This window comes from Xenopus tropicalis, chromosome 8 (assembly GCF_000004195.4).
Source record: "Xenopus tropicalis strain Nigerian chromosome 8, UCB_Xtro_10.0, whole genome shotgun sequence".
Taxonomy (NCBI): Eukaryota; Metazoa; Chordata; class Amphibia; order Anura; family Pipidae; genus Xenopus; species Xenopus tropicalis.
Window position 1 is genome coordinate 72067133 of NC_030684.2, and position 24565 is coordinate 72091697.

The window sequence follows — 24565 nt, forward strand, 5'->3', positions numbered from 1 at the left end:
ATGAGGCGGGCTCGCTATAAGTAAAGCGAACGTCACTTCCGCTTCCTCTTTCTTTCCCAGAAGCCGCCACCATGGTGAGGCGATTTTTCAGACTGGGAAAAGTAGTTGTAAACGAATCCGGTGCCATCCGATTCTCACGGTGCTCCGGTAGCGGTATTTGGGCGATAAACTGTCTGCAGGGAAGCTGGGGTGTTTTGTTGGCCTTGTATTTAGCGGAGGGGGGGTGGGACGGTTGCAGTGACAGGCCGGTATAGTGTTAGCCTTGTTCCTTTCGGCATTGGAGCCCTGTATTCCCTCTTTTAGCATTTTGGCACACTGAGGTTGCTTATGACACTGATTAGTCTGTGATAATGTGAGTGACTAGTGAATCTAATGTATCTTATCCTTCCTCCCTCCAGTCTCTGGTGATCCCTGAGAAGTTTCAGCACATTTTGCGTGTTTTGAACACGAATATTGATGGGCGCAGGAAAATAGCTTTTGCTATCACTGCTATTAAGGTGAGTGCCCCTTTCTAAAGTGGAGTATAATTCATTCTGATTCTAAAAGGCTTCTCTGAAGGAAACTATCAATATTCTTCCAATGGAAACAAATGGTACCCTTCTGAGTTTCCAGGTAGTACCTGCCAGATCCCAAAATATTTTTACAGACCCTGTGTGCCCCTCGTCGCAGCATTGGCTGTAGAGCAACGTTTTAAACCTGAAAGGCTTGTTGGCAATTTCAGACCATTTCTTCTAGGTCCTTGTCACTTGGTACAAGAGCAGTGAGAGGTTGCTTGTGAACTTCTGTTTGTACCATCTGCATCATGAGCTCCTCAAATGTATTGTCATCAATGTCTGTAGTGCTGTAGGCTGTAGTGTAAGGTATATGAGCATAGACAAGAAATGGAGATTAAGTATTCAAAATTTAACATTGTTATCTAGAACTATTAAGAGGTATTCACCATTTGTTTGTAGTGAATGCAATAAATAGGGCTTGTGCTAAACATTTTTTTAATGTTATAAAATAACCCTGTTTAGTGTGAGAAATTAAGCCATAGATAAGACTAAAATTGAAGTCAAATTCTACATCTTGGTTCTTAGGAGCAGACTAACAAAAACTTATTGGACAGCGCTGCGCAGTATGTTGCTGCTTTATAAATAAATGTTGATGATGATAATAACTTAACTGACCACTAACTGTGTATATTAAAAGCTATCCATGTCTGTTGCTGGGGAGGAGATGTGGTGTTTATGCTTTTGATTTTTTTGTGTAAGAAATAATAAAGATTTATTAAATCAGTTAAGTATGTTGAGCACAAATATGTTTAACACCCGTTAATAGCCCTAGGGCTAGGGGAAAAGTTGGTGGTTGAATTTAGTTCTAGTTATGTTTTGAAAGTCTGCTTGTAACTAACTACAGGTTTTTATTTATATTTGTGTTTACTTAGGAATAAACAATTCCTTTATCTTTAATTTCCCTATCTAGGGTGTAGGTAGACGTTACGCTCATGTTGTCCTACGCAAAGCTGACATTGACCTTACAAAGCGTGCTGGTGAACTGACCGAGGATGAGGTACGTTTTAACTACTATGTTATGAAATCTTGGCCTAGGGGCAGCATATATCCAGCCTTTTGTTCCTTAGAACAGTTTGACTTAAATTGGTAAAAGGAAAAAATGGCTTTTTGGGGGGGTGTAAGCTCTTGTTTGTTTTATTTTGTAGTGTGCATGATTGTTTACTAACTTCTTTATCACAGGTAGAACGTGTGGTTACTATCATGCAAAATCCTAGGCAATATAAAATTCCTGACTGGTTTTTGAACAGACAGAAGGACATTAAGGATGGAAAATACAGCCAGGTATGTTGTTGTGATTTAGGGTTGATATTTAGGTTGTCGTAATGGTTTTGGTCAGCATGGTCATTTTTTGTTAATCAGGTTCTTGCCAACGGTCTGGACAATAAACTCCGTGAAGATTTAGAGCGACTCAAAAAGATCAAGGCTCACAGAGGACTGCGTCACTTCTGGGGGTGAGTGGTTTGGTCGTTCACTAGAGCCTAGATGTATTAATGATGTAAATAAATATCCTGCTTTTAGACATAAGTAATTTCTGATTATCCTCTGTACCTATTACATAAGCATTCCCTTTTTTTAATTTAACATATCGATTTTAAGTGGCTATTTATCTAAAAAATCAGGAGACGGGTTATAATTGCCTCTTGCAAAAGCAGGGTAATTAGTTCAGCAAGCTTGAAGCTACAAAAGTCAAATTGTATAACAGATGTGTTTACAGAAACAAAGTTTGTAGTTTAATGTGTTGCCCACAAAGGGATTTAACAGTACTATATAACTTTTTCAGTATTGTGAAATGCAGTCTTTAGAATGAGCAATAAGCAATTGCACTAATGTTATCCTGTTTTTGGAATAACATTCACTGTTATGTAAATTGCTGGCTGTGGGGTTTTTTTTATGTAAAAGAATGCATGCATATGTATTTTTGTTTAATTCCCGCATTCAATTTAACCATGCTGAGTTAATGCAGAATGTAATTAATAAAACTATGCACATGACTGATGTGCATTTAAGCCAATAAATGTATTTCCCACGTGTGCCCTTAAGCTTTACTGTATATCACTTTACCATAACTGGTGATATTTTCGAGACAGTGTTGTGCAAGTTGAACTAGATCCTCTAGAGCAGTGCTGTTCAAGGTATTAAGTCTCTGCATTTTTACCAAACTGAGTAAAGCAAGGCAACAAAAGATGGCTGACCTTTCTGCATACTTAACAGCAGATGTATTGCAGCAGTAGATGTAATATAAAGCATATGTATATTTTAATAGTGACTTGTCTGGTTTGCGTGAACTATAACTTGTCTGGGATTCATTTGAATCCAGGTACCATATGGCCCTATTGAATAGTTTACATATAGTTTACATAAACATTATCTGTCGACTTCATGCCATTATACTGACTGGAAAGTAAATCTAAAACATGTTTCTGTTGATTCCAACTGGCTGTTAGTGCAGGTGTGTTGGGTGGCACTGCTTGCATAATTGACAACTTCTTTGGCACCACAATTTACTGCTTTGCAAAAGAAACATTTTCTCATTTGTGTGTATCTGTTTTTGCAGAAAAAAAACTTGAGAACTGGGTTGATAATGGCTTGTTTAATAGGGTAAACATAGCCAAAATCCAGGTGGCCAGCAAGGTAGACCCACTGGCGTGTAATACTTTTAGTTTTGGTCTGCATATGATTTTCTAGCAATAAGACATATACTGTAGGAGGTGCAAGCTTTTTGCCTCAACCAAAACTGCTTTAACAGGATTGATGTGGCTATGTAGTGTTTTTACCATAATTTACTTTAATGGTATTTAACCCCCTTTACCCATGTAATCTGCAGTATACCTATGTGCCTAATAAAATTTCTAACTAAAGTTTTTTTTTTTTTTTTTTTTTTTTTTTTTTTTTAAATCCTGTTACTCCACTATTTCTCCCCCAGCAATCTTTTTTTTTTTTTTTTTTTTTCCCAGTCAGGTTTTGAATGAGAGGTGTAATATGTCTAGGGGGTGGCTTATTTTGCATAAAATGTATTAAAGGAACAGTAACACCAAAAAAAATTAAAGTTTTAAAGTAATAAAAATATAATGCACTGTTGCCCTGCACTGGTAAAACTGGTGTGTTTGCTACAGTAACGCTACTATAATTGATATAATAAGCTGCTGTGTAGCCACGGGGGCAGCCATTCAAGCTGGAAAAAAGGAGAAAAGGCACAGGTTACATAGCAGATGACAGATAAGTTCTGTAGAATACAATAGTGTTTTATCTGTTATCTGCTATGTGCCTGTGCCTTTCCTCCTTTGAATGGCTGCCTCCATGGCTACATAGCAGCTTATTTATATAAATTATAGTAGACTTTCTGAAGTAAACACACAACTTTTACCAGTGCAGGGCAGCAGCACATTATATTTTAGTTACTTTTATACACTTTCATTTTTTGGTGTTACTGTTCCTTTAAGCTCACTTTTTCAAAATAACCAACACTGGCACAGATCCTAAATGTAGGAAGACAGAATTTGTGTCTAAGTTGGTATCTCTACATTAAGGACTTGTACCAGTGTTGGTTATTTTGGAAAATAGCTTTGTAACATCTAGGTGAGGAAACATTGCCTGCCCCCAAAGATTTTAAACTCAATCCCTGCATGATATTGTGAAGAGGAAAAGTGAGAAGCAATATGATTATTTCAGAAATGCTAAACCGTGCTGCATTTTTATTTTTAGCTGATTCATTTTACTCAACAGGAAAACCCTCCAAGCATTTTCTTAATCAGTTGATCATTATAATGATCCTTTACAACTGGCAAACCAATCAATGCCAGCGACCAATGTTTTTTTTGCTTCCACACTAGCAAATTAGCGAATGTTTATTGGATTGAGGGGGAGGGGGGTGCATTTGCAACATTTAAACAAATTATTCCCTGTAACTCTCTAGAGTGTTTGGTTTAATAATTTTATTGGCAAGATATTGAACAGATTTTTGAGGTATTTGCTATTTAGCCACCAGTCGGCAGGAAGCCTTCATTGGTCACCTACTTGAAAGCAAATATCTATTGTGGGTCCAATAGTTCATTGCAGGCAGTGGGCTAGTCTCATACGTTAGGCCTAGTTGTTGTGCTGGTGAAAACTTAATCTTCTACATAGCAGCTTATGTTGGTGTTAAAGGAGAAGGAAAGGTAAAAACTAAGCTTTATCAGAAAGGACTATGTAAATACAGCCATAAGCACTTACAATAATGCTACACTGAGTCCTCTACAAAAAAGGAGACCAGAAATCTTGTTTCTTTTGATAAACATGATGTTCTGGTTTCTGACTTGCTCTCTCAGAAAAATCCTTCATTCCCAGGGTCAGAGTCTGCTCCTCTCTCTCCTCTTCCCTCAGGAATGTGTGATCTGAGCTATAATGGCTAGAGCTGCAACAGGAAGCTACTTAAAATGGCAGCTGCTGTCTTAAAGGAACAGTAACACCAACAAATGAAAGCTTTAAAGTAATGAAAATATAATGTACTGTTGCCCTGCATTGGGAAAAAGTTTTTTGGTACAGAAACCCTACTATAGTTTATTCAAATAAGCTACTGTGTAGCCACGGGGGCAGCCATTCAAGCTGGAAAAAGGAGAAAAGGCACAGGTTACATAGCAGATAACTGATTAAACACCATTATATTCTACAGAGCTTAGCTGTTATCTGCTATGTAACCTGTGCCTTTTCACCTTTGGCCGTCCTCATGGCAACACAGCGGCTTATTTAAATAAACTATATTAGTCTTTCTGAGGCAAACACACAACTTTCACCATTGCAGGACAACAGTTCATTATATTGTAATTACTTTTATACACTTGTTTTTTTGGTATTACTGTTCTCTTAAGCAAACGGAGAAAGATTCTAGAGCTGTTTACTCGGGTATGATGTTCTAGGTGGCACTAATGTGGCAAATCTATTGGCAGTAAAATGCCAAAATAACTTTCCTTCTCCTTTAAAGGAGAAGCTGTATGTAGCACAATTACATTTTGTATTTTGTTTACTGGTCATGCAATAAACTGTTTTTCCCTACATTACAGAATGGTGTCATTACCAAAAATGCTAATTTATAATTTTTCTTGTAGTTTGCGTGTCAGAGGTCAGCACACAAAGACCACCGGCCGCCGTGGTCGCACTGTGGGTGTGTCCAAGAAGAAGTAACCTGTTGGATGCTATCATTTTGTCAATAAAGTTCTGTATAAAATACTGTGTTCTGTGTTAACTTTTGTAAAATTAGGTACAGCGTACTAAAATGGTATTGTAGGAATATTGTGAACATTACCTCAACTGTAAAGGTGCTAAGTCAGACAGGTTCTTAAAAAAAAAAAAAAAAAAAAACTTTCACTGTGCAAAAATGTTTGGTGTTTTTTTTTTTGGGTGGTGGACCACTTTAGGACAAAAACACAGCAATATGTCACCTGCAGAACATCATCTCTTGTGGGCAGTGTGCCCAAAAATAGCTTTTCATTTGAAAGAATGGGAATTGCTGCATATAAAATGTTTTAAAGGCACTTTTATACACCTTGTTCACCAAGGGAGGGGTAATCCCTTGCAGGCCACAAACCACCGTCTTTTTGGCCTAAGGTGGGATTTTTCTTTCACTTCACTTGTAGCCACAAGACCAACTGAAAAAGTTCAATTTTCTGGGAAACAGGGCACTGGCAATGCAGGTGCCTTATTGTCCGTAATACAATGGCACTCAGGGCTACAAACGGGATAAACCCTTAATTGAGATTTTTATTGCGGTAGTGCAACGTTTCGGGGCAAAACAACCCCTTTATCAAGCATGCTGATGCTTGATAAAGGGGTTGTTTTCCCCCGAAACATTGCACTACTGCAATAAAAATCTCAATTAAGGGTTTATCCCGTTTGTAGCCCTGAGTGCCATTGTATTACGGACAATATTGTATTTTTGGAGGGCGCCGATCCCTCTGGCAGTGAGCACCGGGCGTCTGTTTCTTCTGGAGAATTAAGGGTGTGCGAGGAAGGTCTTTGCTGTAGGCAATGCAGGTGCCTTAAGCATAGGAATGTAGCTTTCTTGGCCTGTTTTTGCCAACTTCAGATGCAGGGGTGTGCCCCACAAAATGTTGCATTACAAGTTATTAATCAGAGGTTAAACCCACATGCATATGTTCTGTTATGCCATTATAGAGGTATAATTTTTATATATATATATATATATTTTTTTTTTTTTTTCTTGTATATTGTACACTCCTTAGGGCTGTGGCAGACGGGGAGATTAGTCGCCCGCAACAAATCTCCCTTGTCACGGGTGACTAATCTTCCCGAAATGCCATCCCACTGGCGAGTATGTAAATCTCCGGTGGGATGGCATACGCGGCACCGCAATTTCCCCAAAATTGCAGAAGTTGCTATTTCGGGGAGATTAGTCTCCTGGGACAAGGGAGATTTGTCGCGGGCAACTAATCTCCCCGTGTGCCACAGCCCTTACAAAATTCAACATAAATGTGTATCTCTCCTACTTACAACAAAAAACTGCAGAATGAGACATTAGAGAAAAGAATGATGTAGGAAAGCAGTGGAAGTCAAAAGGGGAAAATAAAGTGTAGGCACAAAAATGTGGAAGGGAAGAAAGTCCTGTAAATTGGGTTTCAGGGAAAAGTAGAACCCAAAATGTTTGGGGAAGGAAATAAGAACATTTAAGAGTAATTGGTACAAGAAAATGAAGTAAAAAGTAAGTGCCAAAGGCACAAAACTTGCGGAATGGTAAAGATGGAAAGCATACTCTTAAGGGAGAAGAAACAGAAAAGAGGGGGAAAAATGGATACGGAAGAGAGAATAGAATTTGAAAAGTAGATAAATTGTGCAAGTAAGAAATAAATGGGTAGAGTGGGGTTAAAGTAAGAACAAGAATAAAAAAGTTGGTAGGAAAGTAGGATACTAAGAAGAAAAGGGAAGTAGGTTTGGGATCCCATAGATCAAACCCTGTAAACATGTGCTGGGTACAAATTCTGTGTGACTGGAATGAACACTACAGTGTTAAATATAAGTGTAATATGATACATATGATACAATAATGATTACAGTGTAATATGATAAGCCTGATGACACATGCAGATTTCCCCCCAAACATACATTCTTACCAGCCTGCAGTGGTAGGTGTTCAGGCAGTGATGTCATGGCATGGGGGAGGGGGGTAAAGAACAGAAAACAGAAACCGCTAACAGAAATATATTCAAATATAGTCTAATTGCATGTCTCTTTGGCCATGGGGACTAGTGGGACTGCAATGAAAGGGTTTAGGATGATTGAAGGTGTGACCAAATATAAGGGGCACTATTACTTTCACCTCATCCCATTAAAAAGTAAATATACCCTTTTTTTTTTTTTTTTTTTTTTTATACAAGTTTATGTAAAAAAGATAAACTGAATCAAAGTTAAATATCAAAGTTTTTTTTTTATACACATACCTGATTCCACTTGTTATGTGCGAGTTGACCCCCCCTAGGTCAGGTAGGTTAAGGTTAAAATTAGGGTAACCATTGCGGATTTAGGTTGGGTGTGGGTCCTGAAGTTTCTCTGCTTTGGAACATAAGGCTGATGTCAGACATGGCGTATTCTCGAAATAACACTTGCCGAGAATACGCTATTGTAAATGCGTCCTACCTGTGCCTGCACCCGAATGAAAAAGATACGCTCGGGTGCAGGCACATGTAGCCAAAATACGCATAAAAACACAAGAGAATGCAAAGTCTCACGTTTTTATGCGTATTTCAGCTACATGTGCCTGCACCCGAGTGTATCTTTTTCATTCGGGTGCAGGCACAGGTAGGACGCATTTACAGTAGCGTATTCTCGGCAAGTATGCCTGCACCAGAACGTATCTCATTCGGGTGCAGGCACAGGTAGGAGGTGGAGGGCGTATTCTCGGCAAGCGGTTTTCCCAAATGGTAAGACAGTAGGCTCAATAGGGAATTTCTCCACTAACTGAAGTGTTTCAATTTTCCTACTATTTTATATCAAGGTAATAATCAATCTCCAAAATTTTAAAATCCTTTTATGTATGCTATGATCTAATCTCCATAAGTATTAGTTGCTTTATTCACCATTTTAGGATTTTAAGAAACAAAAACAGTCACAGCAGTATATGTTTTGAATTTTTATTAAATGTTGTAATCACCTTTTGTTAAAAAGTAGCATTGGCACATATTCACTTTTTAACAGAACCATGTCACTTTAAAGCACTATTAACACACAGAAGTGAGTTGCAGTTCACCAATTGGGTATGTGAACACTATAGTTAAAGTTGTGAGAGTTGTAGGTCCACTTTCCTTAATCTATATACCTATTGAACAAATATCTAGTATTACTGATTAACAAGTAATTCCAATGCATTATGCAGACTGCAACAATTTCTGTTGGTCGTGCATAATATGTTTAAATTAACTTCTATGTATTTGGAAGCAAACCCTGCCAGAGAAAGATAGAGGGCTTAGTAAGAACCCGCAAACCCCAGTTACTTTGCATGCTAGCGCAGTGTGGCATACGGGTGAACGTCCGAAGTTCTGTATCTACTCCCTTGGCCATGCTGGATGTTAGTATGTTGCATTTTGGGGTAGGTGGGACACACTACAATATCAAGCTTGCGGCATATCTCATCATTGTTGTCAATTAAGTCTATGGAAATTGACTCTAGTCAGTGCCACTACACTGACCACATCTGAGCATTTACTGCATATGCGATCCCTTCAAAACTCATTTTGCATGTAGAACTTCCAAGATCATGTTGTAAAATGAATATGGTTGTTTTACATGAATACGTCTGAAATCATTTAAACCCATGCGTGGTTTCCATTTGCTAATATAACATACTATTCTCCCTTGTTGATAATATGCCATTACTTAAAATGGCGATCGACGGAGCTCTCAGAACAAACTTTATTTGTCAACACTTCCTGCGTATCAGCGTGGATATAACTTTATTGTCTAGAGTTCCGGTAACAGATGGGGGAATCCAAGATGGCGGCTGTCAAGAAAGCTAAAAATGTAAGTAACACGTGGGTTGTGTAACGCTATATAATTCATTCCTAGTGACACACGGTAGGTTATCCTGTCGCGGCAATCTGCCCTGTCACAGGCATCTATGTATTTTCATTTTATAGTGCCTGAATGAAACTTGTCTTCCTATCCCACAATATGTTCACTAGCACAGAGTATACCTTTTTTTCACTATTCCGTTTCTTATGCAAGTATAATAATAAAAGCGGAGTAAAATAATAATACAATCATTTAAAGCGACACTGGTATTATAATTGTTTGCCAGGAGCAGGAAGAAATTATCTTTTTACTTTCACTCATAAACACTATGTGCAGCTCATGCTGGGGGGAATGGGAGTGTGATGGATATACTGTATTAAAACGATTTTTTGGAACTGTATGCAGCTTTAGAAGTTAAAACCACTCTACCAGTCTGACTTACTGAACATAAATACTCAGTGTACATGCTTACCCACACAGTATGTTGTGTGAACATGCTCTTCAACCAGAGTCTATGGAGCTAGTGCTAAAGTTCTTAAGTGCCAATGCTGTAGAATTTTCTATTGCTTCTGATTCCAACCTGCATTTAATGAGATGGGGAGTTGCCTGTCAGTGTTCATTTCATGGAAATCGCCTGACACACAAGGGGTTAAAGGAATTATACCAACTGCACATGCATGTGGAAGACAAAGTGGAGCTCATTTATCAACAATAATCAGAGCTCCTGGGCAGTATCCGATGTTCTACCTGCAACTGGCTGAAAAAAGCTTATTGCTGCTTGCTATAGGTGACTGCCCAGGTGGAGTTTTGGCCAGTGGTAAAGGGGTTGTTCACCATAAAATAAAGTATGATGTAGAGTTCTGTTCTGCGGCAGTTAGCATTTTTTATATGTGGTTTTGAATTATTAAGCTTTTTGTGCATCAGGCCTTCAGTTTGAAATTTCAGCAGCTATCTGGTTGCTAGGGTCTACATTACCCTAGTAACCAGGCAGTAGCTTGAATAAGAGACTTGAATATGATTAGGCAGATAAAGGGGTGGTTCACCTTCAAAATAACTTTTAGGATGTTATAGAATGTACTATTCCTTGCAACATTGCAGTTGGTCTTCATTATATATTTTTTTTATAGTTATTGAAATATTTGCTTTTGTTGTCTTCATCTTCCTAGCTTTCCAATGGGGGTCACTGCTATCCAAGAAACATTTGCTCTTTGAAGCTACAATTTTATTTTTATTGCTACCGTTTATTCCTTATCTTTCTATTTAGTCCTTCCTCTATTCATATTCCAGTGTCTCATTCACACTACTGCCTGGTTGCTAAGGTAAACAAGACTTGGGGACTAGATAGCTGCTGAAATTTCAAACTGGAGAGCTGCTAAACAAAAAGCTAAAAACCTGAAAAACTGCAAAAAAGAAAACAATGAAAACCAACTTCAAATTGAATCAGAATATCAATGTCTATGTCATATAAAAAGTTAATTTCAAGGTGAACAACCATTTTAGGGTCTAACTGGCAAATCAGTGGAAGAGTAATATGGTAGCCTGGTAGCTCATGCAAATGAACAAATAGATTAATAAAACACTCTGGACAGTCCAGCCACCATTATTGTTTATATTGACATTTATAGAAAAATCATACTTCTATGTTGTGAGGAAAGATAAGATGGTTACATAGTGTACTATTTCATTATATATTTAGGCCCTAAAATCTATAGAACCTTTTTAGAGAATATATAGAACCTGCCTGTCAAGTATATTAAATCACCAAATGCTTAATATTCAACACAGTAACTATATTATGACCTAAACATATTTAGAAGCTTATTCATGGGTGTAATCACCTGAACGCTGCTAACCAATATATTTATTTATTTGCATTTTAGAAAGAGCTCACCAGAAAAAAAATCTGGTCACACACATCCCCTGGCCCTGCATTCAGTTTTCATTTCCCCAATGCCAATGTAATTAGCACTTGCGTGAAAACTCTCTCACCCATTCTGCAGCCACCCAGAGCAAGCAGCCTGAGGATTCCACAGTTCACACCAATGAAGGTCATGCACACTGGATCACACACTGCAGAAAGAAAAAGAAAACATCTTTGTTTCATTACGCCCCATGATTCGTGTCATAGCACTTTTTCAAAGTACCTGACTGCCAGGCACCCTAGATTTTAAGTTTCATTCTTTTTTTTCCTTTGTGAATTATAGTGTTCACCATGGCTGGCAGGCAACCAGTTAATGCAAAAATATATTCTTCATAGCTTTTTTTTTTTTGATGGGGGTTTATGCTCCAATTGAAAGTCCCTGCAGACAGTTAAGGCATATTCAGAAACACTTCAAATTCATGGCTTGGGTTTGAAAGAAGTAGTATTGTAGCACACTGGAGCTAATGAAATAGAGAAAAGTGGATTTCAAACATTACTTATTATGTTTCATTTTGTAGCATTGACTAACTAACACTTGGCAACACCCTGTCTCTTCTAGAAAGTAAAGAGGTACTATGAAGAACAAGATGAACATCAGACCCCAGGAGGGAATGTGGATGGGACAGATAACCAGACAGAATCACCTAAAGATGTTCCACAACTTCCAACAGAACAAAAATCAAGACGAAAGAGAGTAAAAGGAGATTTGAAGAAGTCAGGGAGTAACTTTATCTCAGGGGTAAGACCTGCAACTCAGCTTGCACTCCTTCTGTAATATATTGTTATGTTTCCTGCAATGTCTCTCTTCTGACCCTTAGTCTGAAAAGTCACTGGGGGTGGCTGGTGGTTTAAATTAATTTGAATGGCTGCACAGAGGGGTATTGTTTGTTTCCTACATGACTTATATATGGTGGCAGAGAAATGTTACGTGTGCTGTGTCCCTTAGACTGTAAGTGATTTTTGTCTCTTTTCACAGGCTAAAGATCCCTTTCCTGGTTCAGTTTCTGTACCTGAAAATCGTCTTTTAAAGTATGAGAGAGCAAGAAAATCAAAACTGGTAAGTGAATTGGCTTTTCAAAGGAACAGTAACATCTGATAATAAAAATGTTTTTATAAAAATGGCAATATACTGTACTGCTGCCCTTCAGTGGTAAAACTGGTGTATTTGCTTTAGAAACACTACTATTGTTTATATTAACAAGCTGCTTTGTAGCCATGGAGGCAGCCATTCAAGCACAGGACACACAATAACAGATAACACTTAACAGATACGCTGTGCAGAATCCCATACTACAGAGTTGATCTAATATCTGCTATGTAACCTGTGCCTTTTCTCCTTTTTTAGTTTTGAATGGCTGTCCCCATGGCTACACAGCAGCTTATTTATATAAACTACTTTGTATTTCTGTTTCTTAAGAAGATTATGATATTAAATGATTAACCTGACAGGAATATTTTCTGCCTTCCTTAAGTATCGGTGGTTTTATAAATAATGAAATAGAACTTGTAAAGTCTTTTAAAACATGTATCTTTATATGTAATGAACCATTTTTGTGAACTAAATATGCATATTATATGGTTTCTTTGGTAGTTTCTGGAACCTGTTAAGAAACATTTAAAAGAAAACCTGTTTGTAACAAAATCCACCATTCATTCCAGGGCAGGAAATATTCCCCTTATGTTCAGCACCACTTGAAGACCCAAGAGAATGATGTGCAGACTGCGCTGGGGCAAGCAGCCAGGCATGATATACTTCTGCCAGAGGAGGAAGGGTAAGAGTGGCACATACAATTGCTATGTGTGCAGAAGAAGCGGGCCTTACTGAAGTGTGTCATGGACACATCATTTTATTTTTTTCACTGTTATGAATAATGTATTGTTTGGGCAATATTTATTGGTAGGTGTTTGCATTTTCTCCACTAAGAAAACAGCACAATGTATATTTCCCTTTTGTGGGAGACCTAGGAAGAGACATAACACCTAAAAATGAATATGGCTAGAAATGCTAGGTTTTTTATACTGAACTTTACAAGTCCAGTTCAAAAGTCCTATTAAAGTAATGATACAGGCCTTCAAAGTTGTCTAGAGCGGTTGTCTAGTGTCGGTGACATTGCTTATACTCATTATATTCTTGGCTGCTGTTCAGAAGCTATGCTTAGGACATGGGCTTATAAGTGCTCAAATGATCCACAATGGCTACAAGTATTATAATAATAATATTATTATTATAATTGAAAGCTACATTAAAAATTTACATCTCCAAAACTGCACTATGTTTTTTGTGTCCTTTGGGCACTTAATCATGGGCCCATACAGTCATGTCAAAATTAAGTATTTCTCACAGAAAAGTATTGCAGTAACACGTGTTTTGCTATACACATGTTTATTTCCTTTGTGTGTATTGGAACAGAACAAAAATGGGAGGAAAAAAACAAATTGGACATAATGTTGCACAAAACTCCAAAAATGGACTGGTCAAAATTATTGGCACCCTTAACTTAATATTTGGTTGCACACCCTTTGGAAAAAATAACTGAAATGAGTCGCTTCCTATAACCATCAATAAGCTTCTTACACCTCTCACCGGGAATTTTGGACCACTCTTCCTTTGCAAACTGCTCCAGGTTTCTTATTGGAATGTCACCTTTTCCCAATAGCAATTGTAAGATCTCTCCAGAGATGTTCAATGGGATTTAGATCTGGACTCATTGCTGGCCACTTCAGAACTCTCCAGCGCTTTGTTGCCATCCATTTCTGGGTGCTTTTTGACGTATGTTTGGGGTCATTGTCCTGCTGGAAGACCCAAGATCTCGGACGCAAACCCAGCTTTCTGACACTGGGCTCTACAGTGCAATCCAAAATCCTTTGGTAATACTCAGATTTCATGATGCCTTGCACACATTCAAGGCACCCAGTGCCAGAGGCAGCAAAACAACCCCAAAACATCATTGAACTTCCACCATATTTCACTGTAGGTACTGTGTTCTTTTCTTTGTAGGCCTCATTCCGTTTTCGGTAAACAGTAGAATGATGTGCTTTACCAAAAACCTCTATCTTGGTCTCATCTGTCCACAAAACGTTTTCCCAGAAGGATTGTGGCTTACTCAAGTACATTTTGGCAAACTGTAGTCTTGCTTCTTTATGTCTCTGTGTCAGCAGTGGGGTCCTCCTGAGTCTCCTGCCATAGCGTTTCATTTTATTTAAATGTCGACGGATAGTTTGCGCTGACACTGATGCTCCCATAGCCTGCAGGACAGCTTGAATTTGTTTGGTATTTGTTTGGGGCTGCTTATCCACCATCCGGACTATCCTGTGTTGCAACCTTTCATCAATTTTTCTCTTTCATCCACGCCCAGGAAGATTAGCTACAGTGCCATGGGTTGCAAACTTCTTGATAATGTTGCGCACTGTGGACAAAGGCAAAGCTAGATCTCTGGAGATGGACTTGTAACCTTGAGATTGGTGATATTTTTCCACAAATTTTTTTTTATAATATGTATATGTGTATATATATATATATATATATATATATATATATATATATATATATATATATATATATATATATATATATATATATATATATATATATATATATATATATATATATATATATATATATATATATATATATATATATATATATATATATATATACATATATATACAAACCAAGAGGGTTCAGCACTCCTTAGCAAGTGGCTAATTGACCCAGGTGCTACCGATTCAAGCAATTTCAATAGAGTCCACAGGTATAGCGGTGCACACTGGGAATCCTTTAAAAGTTAGCTTTTATTGAACTATATAAAACTTAATACATGGAGAAATAGGTCAACGTTTCGGCCCCCATCTTGGGCCTTTGTCAAGACCTTAAACATGTAACAACCATCAAAGCTATAAATAGATAAAAGCACAAACCCACACCCAATGGCACAAGTCATTCCAGTCATGTGTCAAAATTAAAAGAAAAGAAACCCTGTACCAAGGAGAAAACAATATCAAACACCATAAGGAGAATTATAATGAGCATACCATTATAATATATATATAAAAGTCCACACGACAGCACCACACTCCGAAAGTTGCTACAATGTAGCTGCCCCTGTGCACGGAATACCGAATAGATACCAAATCAAACACAACCAACACCAAGGGTCTTGTGGTTCAAACAAATATTAGTGTATTATTATTGCATGTACAACCGACGTTTCGGTCCCTTTTGGGACCTTTTTCAACTCACAACAGTATATAATAAATATATATATATATAAAATACTGTTGTGAGTTGGATCTTATGTTAAGGTACTGCAGGCCAAAGGATGTGCTGTGCTTCAGCAGAAACAAAGATTGGGAGCTACTGGGATCATATTCAGGGGAACAGATCTTTATTACTGAAGGGCTGTGTTTACCTTGGGCTGGTTCAGAGGCCTAAAACCTATGCTGTAACATTTAAAACCTATTAATGTATTGAGTTTTAGTTCTCCTTTATGTTTTAATTAATTCAATTAATTATTAAAGCAGCAATAATTGTCTGTAAACAGAAGTGTAATATGTTTGTAAATATAGCCATTAGGTTTTTTTTTATCTGCATTCCCCTGCCAATGCGATTGTTGTGTATTTGTTTTTATAGTGACCCTTTTTGGATCCTAATGCGATACACCTTTACTATTATCTCCATTAATTTAAAGCAAATTAATATTTCTGCTCCTCCCATAGATTTCTAGAGGGGGATGAGGGCCAGGACACATGCACTATAACTCAAGAAGACATTGCAGAGATGGTGGACATAACCAGTGCATCAAAGGTCAGAGACTCTCTGTCACTGCACTACTTTAATGTGTATTTCTTAATAAATCACATTTGTTTTCTCCATATCTATATTTTTGTCTTCTGCACTGTACCTAAAACTTTACTTGGTGCCTTTAAAATGCAACTATAGTACACATTGTTATTCAGTCCTCCTGAGAAAGGGCTTACCATGACATTAGAGAAAGTATATATTATTAACTTTTATATTAAAACTTTACTATTTTATTTATCTTTCATTCTGTCTTTAATTAAATCAATTCCTGTGCTCCCACTGTCAGTTTACTCTTTTTACCTTTTTGCAGCATTTCAACCTGAACCTCAATCAGTTTGGCCCATACAGAATTAACTACGCTCGCAATGGAAGGTATATTTGCCCTTTTAAAAGAATGAACTCCAATGTTCAAGCTTTTTATCTATTATTCATAATCACATGTAATTCCCTGCTCTTTATTAGATATTTTCAATTTGCACAATCTCTTCCTTTTATACTGTAGCTCAGGCTTCCTAGATAACACTGACTCAAAGCCTTGTGGCACTTATTTTTAGACACCTTTTGCTCGCGGGGCAGCGTGGTCATTTAGCATCCCTGGAATGGCAGTCCAAGAAGCTCATCTGTGAAATGAATGTGATGGAAACTGTTAATGATGTGAAGTAAGCAAGCCCATACAAAGAATTATTTGACATAAAAAAATGTCCATTAGCAGGTGAAAGTGTGTTTTTTTTATTACCTAGATTGGGGGTAGTTGCATGGGACATAAAGGTACAACATCTGGAATATGGAGGTTTAAGCAATTTTTTCTGGGCTTATTGCCCCCTCTTATTCTGTTTATCTTGAGTTTCAACTTAGTGTCTTTAAAAGCAGTATGGATGTATTCATTACACGTTTTCTGTTTTGCTCTTAATAACAGTTTTATTACAAGTGTAGTATTATGCCAATCATCATGCTTGAGTCATTTTACAAATTCAGTACAGTGTGCAAAGTACCATTTTTCAATGCAAATTGCTATGCTTATGCCTGCCATGCTTGTGTCGTTTTTACGCATCACAAATTGGATGCAGTTGTGTCACTTTTGGCTTCCAGTGTTATAATGGTAATGGCACATGTCTGCTGTGTCTTTTGAAGCAACTTCTGTGGGAACCCTGGAATGACTGCCTTGTTTTAGTTGCCGGTAGCTCCAGGGCTCCCCATAGTCAAAAGACACTAGTGAGCAATTCACTACAAAAGGCAAGGTGGAAACAATAGTGCTTAATGCAGCTATATAGAAGGGTGTGTTTTGGTTTTACCTTCAGTGAATGGTGTCAATAAGTGCAACAGAGTACAAGGATGATATACACAATTTCACGGTAATGCTCAGTGCTGTATATGCCAAATCAGTGACGTACATTTTTTTCCCTTCCTTGGAGGTGGTTGCACACACATACCATGTATGCAGCGGCTCAGCGGCGCTGGCTTTATATCTATGACTCTCAGGGTGTTGAGCTTCATTGCATAAAAAAGTTTAATGATGTTTTGCGTATGGAATTTTTGCCATATCACTTCCTGCTAGCAACATGTGTGAGTATAAGCCAAGCACAATTTATTTATTCTACATTTCTTTTTCCATCTATGTCTGTTCCTTATATTCCTTCCATATTTTTTCTATCTTTGTATATTCACCCCCTTTTTTCCTGCTGTTTCTGTGCTCATCTGTGCAACAGTGATAAATGGGTTAAAAAAAAAACTCTCAAACTCAACCTTAGCCTGTATGTATACAACATCTACAAATTATTTTTTGACCCATGCCTAATTGGAACCTGCAGTACCAGAGCCTTTTCTGTCATGTCATTGGATGATATTGCCTCCCCCTGTTTGCATTTGCTTAACTTTCTTTTCTCTTTTCACAGTGTTTTCCTTTTTCATATCTTGCATTTTCTCGTTCCTTTCTCTTATGCTCTTTGGCTTTCTTTGCAGAGTTCCACTGGATTCCTCCAGTACTTGGATGTCTCTGTTGGGAAAGAAATTGCAGCTACATGTGTAAAATCAGGAAGACTAAACGTAATGTGCCAGAACCCCAACAATGCAGTTATACACCTGGGACATCACAATGGTAAGTGTGGTCACTTTCACAGATCTCTTTTATATGGATCAGTTGGGTACCAGAAGGTTTGGGGGAAGCCTTTATTGGTAATGGTCTGTTTAATTTCCTTAAACATCATGTGGTTTTACATCATGTTGTCCTGAGTTTTGAATAAGATAACACATTTAATGACATTTGCATTCGGTCTGGTCTAGGGGTCCTTATAATGGGGAGCATCCCGGGACATTGTGGGGGAGCATTTCAGTCTGTGGCATCTATCCAGCTCCTCCAGATTTTTTTTGTACTTCTGAGGGCACCCCCTGGCAGTGTACTTGAGTTGGAGCAGAGGAAGTAAAGTTCTAATAAGGTTTAGCCATCTATCTACTGTGAGGGGGGCTTGAGCCATCCAGTGTAGTAGTATACATTTCCAAGCATAGAACAGCAAACTGCAAAAGAGAGTTCTCATGTGGATTGTTGGGGTGAGGTCGTCGACCACTCTCAGTAGGCAGACCTTGGGTGTTAGTATGTTTGGAAAAGAGGTTTTCTCTTGGATATAGCTCATTATTTGTGCCCAGTAGGATTGGATGGTTTGGCATTGCAAAAGGAGGTGTATATAGTTTGCTTCCGGTACATTGCATTTGGGGCATTGGGATGACTCACGTCTGTTCATTCGATACAGTCTCGGGGGGTTAGGTTAAGTCTGTGTATGATCTTAAATTTTATTAATGGGGCATGGGGCAGCCTTGTCGCGTGCCCCTGAATAGGCTGAATTCAGGAGATGTATAGCCGTTGACTCTGGTGCTTGGTAGAGTAGTCTCACTGGATAAACTGTTTGCCCAGGCCATATCCACACAAGACTTCCCAAAGGTATGGCCACTCTATGGAGTCGAAGGCCTTTGCTGCATCTAAAGAAACTGCAGTACGTGAACCCTTATTTGAGTGGTCTGCATGTATATTGGTAAACAACCTGTGTATATTTATATTTGTGGACCTGTTCGGCATGAATCCGGTCTGATCTGGGTCAGTTAACTCTTTGATTATTAGCTTGAGCCTATTGGCTAGAATTTTTGCAAGACTTCGGTGTCTGTTTTGAGAAGGGATATGGGCCTGTATGACCCACAGTTGAGGGGGGTCTTTGCCTTTTTTGGGGATGACAACAATTAGTGCATTGTTGAAGGAGGGGGGAAGTCTGTTCTGTTCTAGCGCGTTTACTATGGTTTTGTGGAGCCATGGGGTTATCAATTCTGTAGAGGTTTTGTACCAGTCCGGAGGTAGTCCATCTGGTCTCGGGGTTTTTTGGGATTGGAGAGAGGCTATTGCTTCTCTGACCTCCTCCAGGGTTATGGGTCTGTTCAGTAGCGCAGTGCTGTGTGGGGATAGTCTCGGTAGGGGTATGTCCCTTATGTATGTTGACAGTTGGTCTGGTGTGTAATTAATTTTGGTTGCGTATAGTTGTTGATAAAATTGGGCGAAGTTTTGTGCTATTTGGTGGGGGGTCCGTGATAGGTGTTCCTATGGGGGAGTTGATCCTGGGGATAATATTGGAAGGTGATTTGGTTCTGGATAGGTAGGCAAGAATTTTGCCATTTTTTTGGGTGGCATAGAGTAGTTTCTTTTGGGTCATTTTGGTTCTGGTTTCCTCCAGGGCAGTTTGTGTGGCTCTAAAGTTATGGAGGGTGTCTGCCCCAGGGTTGGAGATATATCTCCTCGGTTTTTGTTAGGTTTTGCTGCCTTTCTTCTAGTTCTTGGGCTGCTGCTTTCCTAACTCGAGTGATTGCTGAGATTAGGGTACCCCTTAGCGTTGTTTTGCATGCTTCCCACACTATGTCTGGTGGTGCCATACCTGGGTTGACCAGAACTCTGCCAGGGAATTGTTGTTTTGTTCCCTTACTGAGGTGTGAGTCAGCCACATGGAGCTAAGGCGCCAGAGTTTTGCCCTCAGTTGTTGTGTGCCCGGGAGACGGTTCTGTTGTGGTTGGTTATCTCTGGGGTGGATCCATCTCTTGCTTTGCAGGGTGTAGCTTTGGGCCTTTGAAGGTATTGCTCTCTAATTGTGGAGTTACGTGTAGTGTGTGGTTCCCTTGGTCTTTATGTTGGGTCCTCGGTGTCTCTGGTTCCTTTCTTTTTTTTAACTCAAGGGAGGCGAGTTGGTGCGAGGTTTTTGTGTGTGTCTGTGAGGCCATGGTTATCCGCTGTCGACGCCGGTGAGGGGATTGTTGGTTGGCCAAGGGGACCAAGTTATCAGTTCGGTTTTCCCCTCATTTTTGCATTGACTGTGTTAAGTTATAGTTTGTTTTCTTATTTTGTTTTTATTTTGGGGGTACATATTCCCAGTATGCAGCAGTTGTAGTTGCCTTGTGTATATATGTAGGTGTGGCTTTCTTGGCTTGTAGACGCTTAGTTTTGGCGGTTGGGGCTAGCTCTTTGTGGGGGGCCCCCTTGGGTGTCAAGCCAGTCATTCGCCTACTGCAGGGATGTGAAGAACAAGGTTTTCCCCTCTCTCTGGCCATGCAATTTTGTTGGGTATAGCATCCCATATTTATAGTTAGCTTCCCTTAGTCTGCGTTTGGTTGCGGTGAACATACCTACTTCAGAGCCTAGGCGCGCCATCTGGAGGCACCGTTTGAAGGTCAGCTCGCAGAAGGGAGAGGTTGCTTTTTACCTCCTCTAGTTTTGTGGAGGTAGGCAAATTTGTTTTAGAAAGTTTGGTGTTTGCCGCTGGTTTCAGGATGTGGTGCTCGGAGCTCTAGAAGGCACTTCTGTTCAAGTCGCCATGTTGGCCACGCCCCCCCCATGATTGACAGTTTTTGCCGAGATATTGTGTTGATTGCAGCAAAACTGTAACTGCAAATTGTAGTAAATCTCCCCAAATTGTCTGTTTATTAGCTACTCAGTACTGTTTTAAGCAAAAGCACACCATAACATTCCATTTTACAGCATGCCTACTAAAGAACAGACTATTGAATGTCTACACTGTCATTGATAGCTCATGGTGCCCTGTATGTCAGGTGCAAACCTTTACTCATTGGAGGTATTGAGGTTAAGACCTGTCCGTTTGGCTTGCCCCTTATACATAAGGCAAAAGGCACCAGCCAAATCTAAAACTGCAGGCTGAGCCAGAAACATCATCACTGAAGACTCAGGAAAGAAGACAAAAAGGAAATAATTAATTCTCAATATTTGGATTTGATAAATACAAAGCAATATTTAGAGGTAAAGGAATTTTGACTTTAACTTCAGTTTCCCGGACAGGACAGCAGTTGATGGTTATAGTTTAGGCTTAGGATGAATATACCTGTTTACATCATGTCCTGTGTTTTTATTAGTATTTTGTAATTACATATTTTTTTAATTTTATGTTTAACAGGGACAGTGTCGCTCTGGAGCCCATCCATGAAAGAGCCACTCGTAAAAATGTTGTGCCACCGTGGGGCAGTGAGAGCCCTAAGTGTTGATAAAACAGGAATGTAAGTTTTAGTCTATATTAAATCACTTTTCTATAGGCTCTTTTGTGATTACTTTACTGATTTAGAATTCTATTTAAAAAAAAAAAAATGGTCAAAATATTTCCACTCATCTTTTTTCACACACCCCCTGCTTTTCACCTTCACAGGTACATGGCTTCTTCTGGCCTGGACAGGAAGCTGACCATTTTTGACATGCGTACTTACCGACCACTCACTTCCTGTCTTCTTCCACTTGGTGCAGGATCCCTGTGTCATAGCCAAAAGGGGCTGTTAGCAGCAGGAACAGGGGACATTGTGCAGGTATGGGTGTTTTGCTAACTGCAGTTGCCTCTGAGAACATTTGGCAGTCAAAAAAGTTGGTGTGCCATAAGCTTTAGTTTCAGTATGCCCTGGCTAGGAGGCAGATGACAAAAGGGTCGGGATAGATTTAGGGTTTGTCCATCAAAATTGTTAAATCTGCAAAGCAGGTCCCACTGTGGGGCAATAAGTGCCTGAAAATCCAAGTGAGTGTGGTTCCTATTTTTGTTGTAATCTTGGGTTAGGTTGCAACAGAGACATTTAACTTTTGGTATACAAAAAAGGTTCATTTGTTAAAATATTGTGAAAATCTTACAGCAGATCTCAAGCTTAGACATTAAATTCAGTTTAGTCAGCAGGCATTGAGAACTGGTGTTTGATAGCTAGAGCCATTGTTACTCCCATAAACCCAAGTATAAAGCTGGGAATATTTTTTGTCTTAAATATGTTATACACAAATATATGATTCTGTCGCATTCAGGTTTATAAGGACACTAGCGTCTCTCCTCCCCGCTCCCCTTATATGTGTCTACAAGTCAAAGGCCCTATTCATGGGCTTCAGTTCTGCCCCTTTGAAGATATTTTGGGTATTGGGCATGGAGGAGGCTTTACAAGTATGATCGTGCCAGGTCAGTGTTTAATAGTTTTGCTGACACTTTCTTCCACTTTATCTGTTTCATTGTTCTTTTTGCTTTTCTCTCCATCTGTTTCTTTGCATTTACATCCACTTTATATGCTCTGCACCTCTGCATTTGCATGCAACTTCTTTCCTTACTTACTAATATTTTTGTAACTGCTTTTCATGTTATCATTTTGTTTCCTGCTTGTTGATTACATTACTTCTACATTTTATTTCTAGGTGCTGGAGAAGCCAATTTTGATGCTATGGAGTGTAATCCTTATGAGACCAAAAAGCAAAGACAGGAATGGGAAGTTAAAGCCCTACTGGAGAAGGTGAGAACATTTGTAAAGAGACTGGGTCAGATTATAAAGTAATGCATTACCAATAATGGAAAATGCTGGTAAGCTTAAAAAAAAAAAAAAAAAAAGTATAGCAAGATAATAGAAACGAAAGCCAAAGAAATACATTTTTTTGCAGTTGTAAATGTGCATCCCAAGCACAGATAGAAAGAAAATAACACCGTTCCACAATTTCTGCCTTTCAGATCCAACCAGAACTCATTACTTTGGACCCAACTCAGCTAGGAGAGGTTGATGCTATCACCATGGAACAGAAGCACAAAGAGAAAGTGGAGAGACTGGTGAGGACTTTGTGTTATCCTTGTTAGTTGTTATCATATGCTCCATTCTCCCTTTTCAATTTTATTATTAGCAGTTCTGTTTACAGTGCTGCCAACATGGCCTACATTGGGTTATATGCTAATCAGTTTCTTCATACTTTTATCTTAGGGATTTGATCCTCATGAAAAAACCCCTTTTGTACCCCGCCACAAGTTAAAGGGTCGGAGTTCTTCAGCAAATTTGCTAAAACGCAAAAAGAAGGTGGCACATGAAGAGCAAAGGGTTAGTTCCAACGTCAAAATAAGTGTATGAGTGATAATAGGCAGTCGTTCACAAAAATCACTGGTGCACTGTAACTCTAACAGGGTCAAATAGGCATAACTTGTCATAATTATTCCACCAATGTCTGCATTATTATCTTGGCGCCTGAAGGCTGATGATATCAACTTGTTTTAACACGCATTTATCCTTGTAATGGGCGGATAACTTACAGCCTAACACTATGTTCCATGCCCTCTTCTGTGTACACCTGGCATATGTCATTGATGCTTCAAGCATTCATTTAATGTTCTCTTTATCATATTAACTAACTTTCTTTCATACATAGTTACATACATAGGGTTGAAAATACATCAAGTTCAACCCTCAAAACGCAGCACACACAAACCTATACTGAGCTATCTATACACTCACATACATAAACTATATATACCTACATCAATACTAACTGTAGATTTTAGTATCCTGTTTTAGTACTTTCTAACCTTCTTTCTTTCCCACAGGAACAGATTCGAAAAAGTATTAAAGTTAAAGAAAAACAGAAAGAACAGAAGAAGAGCAGAGAAGGGATAAGATCCCCAGCTGAACAGTCAGCCTTAGACCGATTCAAAAAGTGAGAAACACAAAGGCTTGGCAGAGACTTTTTTTTTTCAGAAACCACATTGATTCCACATTCATGAGCAGCAATGCTAAAATTCCATTTTTAACAACCGATATTTCTCTCATCTTTTGTGCTCAAGGCATTTGCATTTTCTTACCCACTATACAGCACTCATTGAGTGTCATTTTGTCTCATGGGAAAGTTTTTACTTTGACTGTGGTTTATAGCATTTTCTAGTCCTACGCCTACTGTATATATGTTTAATAATACATTTTTACTGTGCCTGTAATTCTCAAGTAAATAATGTATGGAAGTTTAATCTGTGTGACTTCATTTACCCTTAA

General features: G+C 38.7%; 2 protein-coding genes across 2 annotated transcripts; both read left to right on the top strand.

The window, feature by feature from the left end:
• Positions 1-29: 29 nt before the first annotated feature.
• rps18 (ribosomal protein S18) lies at positions 30-5759 on the top strand. The gene is made up of 6 exons (NM_001016358.3): positions 30-74; positions 399-497; positions 1465-1551; positions 1734-1835; positions 1914-2005; positions 5636-5759. Exons 1-6 carry the CDS (start codon positions 72-74, stop codon positions 5709-5711), a joined length of 459 nt encoding a protein of 152 aa, NP_001016358.1. The 5' UTR covers positions 30-71; the 3' UTR covers positions 5712-5759.
• A 3723-nt stretch (positions 5760-9482) lies between these two features.
• Positions 9483-24540, top strand: wdr46 (WD repeat domain 46). The gene is made up of 16 exons (XM_002938668.5): positions 9483-9557; positions 12029-12208; positions 12446-12526; positions 13129-13241; positions 16186-16273; positions 16581-16642; positions 16825-16929; positions 17683-17833; positions 18230-18365; positions 21703-21802; positions 21949-22102; positions 22581-22728; positions 22959-23053; positions 23266-23361; positions 23510-23623; positions 24124-24540. Exons 1-16 carry the CDS (start codon positions 9516-9518, stop codon positions 24235-24237), a joined length of 1779 nt encoding a protein of 592 aa, XP_002938714.2. The 5' UTR covers positions 9483-9515; the 3' UTR covers positions 24238-24540.
• The last annotated feature ends 25 nt before the right edge of the window (positions 24541-24565 follow it).

What these genes read in the sequence shown, in the direction of transcription:
- wdr46 (XM_002938668.5), top strand. Translation starts at nt 9,516, where the DNA reads ATGGGGGAATCCAAGATGGCGGCTGTCAAGAAAGCTAAAAAT. An exon ending in CTGTCAAGAAAGCTAAAAAT is followed by an intron (nt 9,558 to 12,028) that starts GTAAGTAACACG and finishes TGTCTCTTCTAG; the next exon opens with AAAGTAAAGAGGTACTATGA. An exon ending in CTTCTGCCAGAGGAGGAAGG is followed by an intron (nt 13,242 to 16,185) that starts GTAAGAGTGGCA and finishes CTCCTCCCATAG; the next exon opens with ATTTCTAGAGGGGGATGAGG.
- rps18 (NM_001016358.3), top strand. An exon ending in TTGCTATCACTGCTATTAAG is followed by an intron (nt 498 to 1,464) that starts GTGAGTGCCCCT and finishes TTCCCTATCTAG; the next exon opens with GGTGTAGGTAGACGTTACGC. An exon ending in GTGAACTGACCGAGGATGAG is followed by an intron (nt 1,552 to 1,733) that starts GTACGTTTTAAC and finishes TCTTTATCACAG; the next exon opens with GTAGAACGTGTGGTTACTAT.